We start from the raw sequence: 8058 nt of genomic DNA on the forward strand, positions 1-8058 counted from the left end.
TTGATCATAAACATATATACATGTTAGGAGGAGAGAAGTGGAGCGCTACGTCTGTAGCATCTTAGCTTAGCGGTAACTGTGACGCTGTAAGACGCTGCAGGTGGAAGAGACGCTGTGTGTTCAGGTGCATTAAAGTTGAAATGTCTTTAAAACCCCACACCTTATTGTCCTCAAGCTTCATGAGAAACATCATTTAGATGAGCAGTGTTGAACACAAGTAAAAATGTCTAGTGGTGGTTTTTTTATTTCTCTATAAACACTAACAGTGCCGACCTGACGCTCTGTATTAAAGTGTATTAAAGCTAAAATGTCTTTAAAACCCACCGCCGAATTTACACAAACTTGGTGAGAAACATGTTTTAAATGTGTGGAATTAAAGGAAATCTAGGTGAAATGTTGCTTTTTTTGTACACTAGTGAACACCTTTTTTTTACGCGTGCACACATGCATGCGCACACGCGTGCGCACACACACCTACACACATCATTGTGTCCCCCCCACATTACGGATTCTTCTGACGCCCTTGCCGAGATCTGATCCATTCTGCCCAAAGCATTTGAGTCTGGATACTCAAGGCACGAACCAAGCCATCATAAAGGCAAGCAGCATGATCGGGTCCAAATTTGCTGCTGACGACTTCCTTGATTATTGATAAAACCAGTAACCAGCCGAATCCAAAAAGCAGGAACCAGTTATCGTAAATCTAGTTAAATATGCGTCCTTAAAATCCACAAATGGCAGCAGAGATAGACACATCATCAAGTCTTCATGTCGATGAGGTATCCAGCGCGTGCGTGCCAACAGGGCAAATCAGCTGTCTTCTCTTGGAAGAAATGTTAGCAATTGTGTTAAGGGACCAACTGATCAAAACAAGTACATAATTATGGTTCGGAAGAAATGCAAGAGAGTCTCACAAGCAGTTTCACAGACAGACAGAGCAGCAAAGCAAAGCGGTGAAGGAGGGGAAAAGCATCCGATCTCGGCAAGAGCAAGTGATGAACTGACCTAATAGTGGAACTAATTTTTTGTTTTTGTTCAATTAGTGTCTTTGCTAACTTTGGAAACTGTTAGCGGAATTAGCTTCTGCTAAATTACCAGTAGGATTTGCCAACTTGAAGTCTGCTAGCTAAATTCACAAGCTTGTTCCTGTTAGTTGTGGTTGTGTCTTAAAGACATGCTGAGCGAGAGATCATCTGCTTAAATGTGCATTTCTTCTGTTCTATGAGCTTGGAGCTCCAAATAAATATAGTTTTTTTGGTAAATATAGGATATCTGGCGTTTCATCAGCGGAGGAAACTAGTTAAATATTTAGAGGCAGTTTTTTGAGTGACAAGATGAAATAAGTGGAAGAGCAAATAAAAAGAACAAGTAGTAAACCACTAAATTGTGTCTTATTTCTTATGTTTTGAAGTATTTAACTTTACCGTTATCTGTGGGGAGTGGTGGCACAGAGGTTAGAAAATGTGAGCCTGTGATCGGAAGGTCACCGGTTCAACTCCCTGGACCGACAACGTCGAGGTGTGGGTGAATTTTCAGGTAAATATGTACATTTTATCTCAAAGTTTAGTTTATAGATACTTTTCAATTAATTTGTTCCATGTAATTGTTACGTCTAAATAATTAATGAAAAAAAACAGTAATGAAAAACAGCAGCTGACACCAGTTACACCATCTCAGTAAGAAACATTTCAGGTTATATTAGAAGTTGTGGACCTGTCGGCTCCAGGCAGAACCCGTCCGCTGATGAGGATGGACTTCCCCTCCTGCAGACCACCATGGATGGCTCCAGTGAAAGGAACTGTCTACAAAGAAAACATTTTAACGTGTCAGTTTTATGTTTTCACTGTAAACATTAATTTACATGAAGAGGAACAAACTTTTGGCTTTGAAATAATTAAGTCAAACAATAATAATCTTCAAGTAACAAAACGAAACCTTGAACGACAATTCATACAATACGTTACAATACAATAAGCTACTTTTTTTTTTTTTTTTAACAATTCAACTTTGATAATTTTCTTAAATGTACACATTGATCTGGCATTTTTAACATCACTCTCCAGACCGTTCCACAATCCAATTCCCTGGATTGAGGTAGACGTCCCTTCAAACTGGTTCTGAATTTCGGTTTCACAAATATCTCCCTCCCCTTAAGATTATAACAACTTTCTCTTTTAACATAAATTATTATTATGAGCCCTGTACATAACTGATAAAATACTATAATCTACCAAATCATGGAGCTTCAATAACTTCAGTTGATAAAATAATGTATTTGTCGGGTGATTGAAATGCTTCCTAGTGATAATTCTTACTGCTCTTTTTTATCAACAGACCTGTTGCATTAAATGTTTTTATATGAAAATGTGATTAAAAAGACTTTAAATGTAGATTTGTGATCAATTTGGCTGAAAATAAATTCACTTTTTGCTCAAATGAAATTAATAAATACAGGACGATAATGTGAAATAGCACCCCCTGTAGGCTGGCTGCTGTAAATGTTTTCATCTTGTAAACCAATGGGATGTTTGTTTTATTAAAAAAATTAACATATTTAAAAAAACTACATATTTTTCCACGTGTTAACTTGTTGATCCTCATATTTCTTACATAGCTGATGTTTGTTCCAATACATTTTTTGCTCATGTGTTTAGCTGTAAAGGACCTTTTTACAGACACAAATGCTCAAAGTCAGTATTTTGCGATGCTTTGTGGTCTAGATATTTTTATGCCTACATCCGATCCTTCGATATCGAATCAACTTTTATTTGGCGTTTGTGTATATTTGTTACTATCACTGACTATGACCTCCCTTTTCAGCAAAAAAAAAAAAAAAAAAAAAAAAGGTTTTGAGATGTTCTATCTTTGAAATGTTTCACTTTTATCAATTGTTGTTTTTCTTCCAAATTACTTTGTATTCTAACATGACGTATTTAACATTACACATGCTCTTTGGTATCCAAAAAAACGTCTGTTAGTTTTTTGATGATTAAGTGGGTGGGCCTTACATGTCTGAGTGGGCGTGGCTTATTTATATGAGTGGGTGGAGCTTACAGAGCAGACTGCCTCTGGCTCCAAAACACAAAAAAGTAGCACATGTAAATTAAATATTAGGGCTTGAGTTCTGACTAACACCAAGAGGTGGAATGTAGGTGGTTTAAAATGAAACGTGTTACAGCTCAAGAAGTCTGTTGAGTTTTAGAGAAGAAAACTGATCGATGTTGGAGTTTCACACTTCAGCATTTCTGCAGAAATATGTTGTTGAAATCATTCCAGTTTGATCAGTTTTGTAGTCTTTTCCAGTTCTGAGTTAGTTTTTCAGATTCCCCGTTTCTTTGATTGGTTTTATTGCGTTTCTGCTTCGGTTTGCTTCAGTGCCGCTCTTCTTTCACATCTGGTTCCTCCTGCAGTTTCCCACTTGCTTTAGTTTCTTAGGAAAATGTTTGTGTGGTTTTTGTCAGATCTTTGTGTGCTGCCTTGTTGAAGCCACAACTTTTATCTTTCTGGGTTTTCCTGCTCTCACAGCTGCTCACTCTGTTTTGTTCTAGTTAAGTCGGTTTACGACTTTCTCTGCCATAAAAACCTGCGTTTACTCGACCCTCTTGACTGTGACAGGTTTGCCTTTGTTCTACTTTTATGAACTTTGTTCTGGTTCTAGTTCCTTGGTTCTGATGATCACGCTCTCTTTCTGTCTGGACTTTGCCTCCATCGTACGTCTTCGGCCCTCAGCCTCAGTAACACCACTAACCAGTGGTGTAGTGTATGTGATACGCGAGTATATGAAGTATACCCACTAGAAAAACTTGGGAATTTCAGTATACCCACTTAAAAGTGGCCAATGACACGAGCCTCCACGAGCCCATGCCATTGTCACACACCTGGAACACATCTGGAACATTTTATAGACACATTGAGTTGGTTCAAGCTGTTTCTTGTATAATTAATACTTCTGTACTATTTAATACTTGAACATGTTTTGCTTTGATGCTGTTTTATAAATTTTATAACATTTTTCATACAAAGCCAACTGTTGTACAAAGTTTGTTGTACATTTATTCAAATATAAGCGTCATAGAAATTTTGAAATGTTCAATACGCTTAAAAAAAAATCAAAATAAATTAACATTGTACTAACAGGTGTACTTTGGTTTCTAAGTACAATATACCCACTGCAAAAATGTAGACTACACCACTGCGACTAACAGATTAAAAAACAACAAAACTTCATTGAAGCAGTTAAAAGCAGTGAAGAATAAACAGAAAGTATACTGTGTGAGTATTTGTGCTAGTTTTTATCTTTAAATTTAGTGGTATTTATTTATTGTGAGGCATTTTATTTCACATTTTAGAACTTTTAATTTATCATTGTTCATGCACTTTAATTGTTCTTGGTCTGATCATTCTTCTAGTTTTACTCTGACAACGTTCCTTCGCAGGTTTTCTTGTTGGTTTTCAGCTTCCTGCTTCTTTAAGTTTTCTGTTTTTGTTAATAAATTTAAAATATATATAAAAATCACTTCCTGTTTCTGGAGCTTTGTTCACATCTGAATTCTGCATCTCACACCACAAACACCAGAGGAAAAAAATAAAACCAACTGTGGGACCTGAGCAGTTTTTTGCAGAACTGGGTCTAAATTTCAGTTCTGTTATAGTAACAGAGGAAAAAACCTCTAGAGCAGACAAGCAACATATGACCCGAGGGCCAAAAGCACAATCGTCATTTGGCCCTCAAAATTCTTAAATAAAAAGAAAACAACTTTTAAACAGGTTAATGAAAACTTGCATTTAATCAATGTAACTTAATGTATCATGATCTGGTGGTGTGGTTTGTAAAATAACTACATAAACACTCATTTTAAACACAAGAGCCACGGTACGAGCTTCTTAATACGAGCTGCCTCTTCAAGTAAGCATTTCCGTGTCTCCGCCCCTAAACGAGTGGTGGAGGTGAGTGCCGAGCTAACCAGGCAGTCGTACTCGGGCAGGAGCCCGCAGGCAGCCGCAGGCGCCTGGAGGTTCACATGTGGAGTCGGACAACGAGCAGGGACAGAGTCGGGCTCGGAAAGGCTCCCTCATACTCGGGCGTACTGTGTGTACTCCATGAGCCGCAGACGGTTGAGACTTCATACTCGAGCGTACACCCTGATGTGTTGCAATCAGCTCCACAGGCAAGGGGCATTTACCTTCGGGACAAATAGAGGTCGCTAACTGGTCATTTGCTGACACGCCTACTGGATTGATTGACAGGTCGCAAAAAAAAAAAAAAAAAACCTAGAGCTGCTGGCGACCCAGGAGCAGCGGCAGTGGTGTTCTGTGTTTATATGTTGTTAATAAAAAAAAAATTCTAAAAAGAAATATTAAAAAAACAGGGAGCGCTGACCCTGCAGCCCACACATCAGACCGGCCCACCAAGAAATCCCCAGACCTTCCCGCAGCCACGGCGGGCCTGATTTTAATTCTCTCGTGACAAATTCCAACATTACTCACAATTTTAGTCATGGCATCAATGGAGGAGGAAGAAGAGATTGCGTGCTTCTTGACAAAACCAAAAGCAGAGGCCATTAAACGAGATCAGGGATGAAGAAGGGGAATTTCATACATCGGTGTCACTTACTAAACAGTCGGACAGTTTATTGTGCGACACCAAGAACACGGTCGTAACAACTGATCTTTGCGCGGACATGGCTTGTGGACGTCTGCTATGAGTCCACGGTGAGTCCACCTCGGGTACGTGCAGACCTCTGCGGAGTTAAGTACGCCCAAGTATGTGGCGGCCTTTACTTGACGGTTACATAAAGTAAGGGGGGGGGGTGCTTGACAGAAGCGGAGTGTTTACAAATGTAGGTAAACATAGGATGTGTAGCAACCCGTTAAAATACATCAATGCAGGAAATCACATCTACTTTATTCAACATTTCCTGGGGGAGGACCCCCCAGAAACCCCCACCCACCACCATGACCGGCCCGCCCACTATTTGTGTTCAGGCATCGACCGGTTTACAAAGTAAGCCCTGAGCCACGACCACCTGAAGATGATGGTTCCACCTCGTCAAATATCAGTTTGATCATCAGCTCAGGACCAAATGTTCACACAGTCACATTTAATTAAAGGTCCAGTTCATCTAAGATAAGATAGAACTTTATTGATCCTGCAGGAAAACGTTGTGCCAGAGTTTCAGTACAAAGGAACAAACACAAGGAATCACACAAGATGTAAAAATAACAGAGAATATAAAAATAGCAACTGTTAAGGTCTAAAACAGGTCAGGGGCAGACAAAGCACTTTTATTGAATAGTTTTACATTTATATCATAATATTTTTTTTACGTTTTTCCCTCTGCAACTAAAAAGTATAAAATACGGTAACCCCTCAGTGAGTAGGAATCAGGGAAGATTCACTAAAAGCTGTTCCAAAGGCTCCTATAGACATCCATGGTGTTTACCCACGCTTGGATCTCCAGCTCAGACTTCACCGCAGAACCATCAGTCGGAGTTTAACGGGTCACTTTCCATGGCTGAACTGCTGTTTTAACACTTTCTGTCCAGTTGGAGGATTTTTACAGGTTTTACCTCAGAATGTTCAGGTTAGAGTCTAAACTTTCTAACAATTGTGCAAGCTCTTCTTAATTCCACAATCTTCCATGCTCTTCTAGATTTTCCATCCCGGTGTAGATATTTTTGTCCTTTTGTTCAATAACAGGAAGGGGCTTGAGCGAGATAAGTGAAGCACTGGGCCTCCCAGAACCAGGACTATCAAGATTCTTGGGAAACAGATCCATAAAATCTACACGAACCTTGACTCATGAAGCCTTCTGGATCGAAGGCGAAACATTTCAGCACAAAAAAAGAAACAGTCCAGATGACCTGACTGAAAAATGTTGGACTGTGTACCTGGATTATTGAGCGTGGACTTTGTTGTTCTACACAAACTCAGTTTCATTTTCCCGTGAACTGATAAACCAGAGTTTCATTCCAGGATCGAGTGACGACTCACTTGTAGAAAACAGATGAGTTCAGCTGGACAGGAGCTCAGATTACAGCCAGTCCCACATGAACTGTTAGAACTGTCCCACAGGGTCTCATATTGTCCCACATGTAATTGTATCACGGTATCACATATTGTCTCACACTGTCTCACAATACCTTATATTGTCCAACAGTTTCCCATTGTCTCATATTGTCTCAGAGTCCCACAGGGACTTATTGTCTCAGTGTCTCATATTGTCACATTTTTTGTGTATAGATTCAAGGTTGGTTGGATGACTGTTGGATGATTGTTGAAAGTATGGTTGGATGACTGTTGGATGATTGTTGGATGTGTGGTTGGATGACTGTTTGATGTATGGTTGGATGACGGCTGTATGGTTGGATGAATGTTGTATGTATGGTTGGATGACTGTTGGACATATGGTTGGATGAATGTTGTATGTATGGTTGAATGTTGAATGATTGTTGGATGTTGAATGATTGTTGGATGTATGATTGGATGACTGTTGAATGACTGTTTTATGTATGGTTGGATGACTGTTGAATGACTGTTGTATGTATGGTTGGATGACTGTTGAATGTATGGTTGGATGAATGTTGTATGTTTGGTTGGATGACTGTTGAGTGATTGTTGGATGTATGGTTGAATGACTGTTGGATGTATGGTTGGATGCATGGATGGATGAATGTTGTATGTATAGTTGAATGTTGAATGATTGTTGTATGTATGGTTGGATGACTGTTTAATGTATGGTTGGATGACTGTTGAATGACTGTTGTATGTATGGTTGGATGACTGTTGTATGTATGGTTGGATGACTGTTGTATGTATGGTTGGATGAATGTTGAATGATTGTTGGATGTATGGTTGGATGACTGTTGTATGTATGGTTGGATGACTGTTGTATGTATGGTTGGATGTATGTTGGATGTATGGTTGGATGACTGTTGAATGACTGTTGTATGTATGGTTGGACAAATGTTGTATGTTTGGTTGGATGACTGTTGGTTGGATGAATGTTGTATATATGGTTGTATGACTGTTGGATGCATGGTTGGATGAGTGTTTGG

The 8058-nt window shown here is 39.2% G+C and overlaps 1 protein-coding gene across 1 annotated transcript in view; it reads right to left on the bottom strand.

The window, feature by feature from the left end:
* Positions 1-8058, bottom strand: part of LOC119410781 (galectin-9) — a 17410-nt gene that overhangs the window by 5627 nt on the left and 3725 nt on the right. The window contains exon 2 of the mRNA XM_037677699.1: positions 1714-1802. Coding sequence (XP_037533627.1) covers positions 1714-1802 — 89 coding nt within the window. The remainder of the gene's footprint in view (positions 1-1713; positions 1803-8058) is intronic.

The sequence above is a fragment of the Nematolebias whitei genome, chromosome 6 (genome assembly GCF_014905685.2).
Source record: "Nematolebias whitei isolate Nwh7 chromosome 6, NemWhi1, whole genome shotgun sequence".
Lineage (NCBI taxonomy): Eukaryota > Metazoa > Chordata > Actinopteri > Cyprinodontiformes > Rivulidae > Nematolebias > Nematolebias whitei.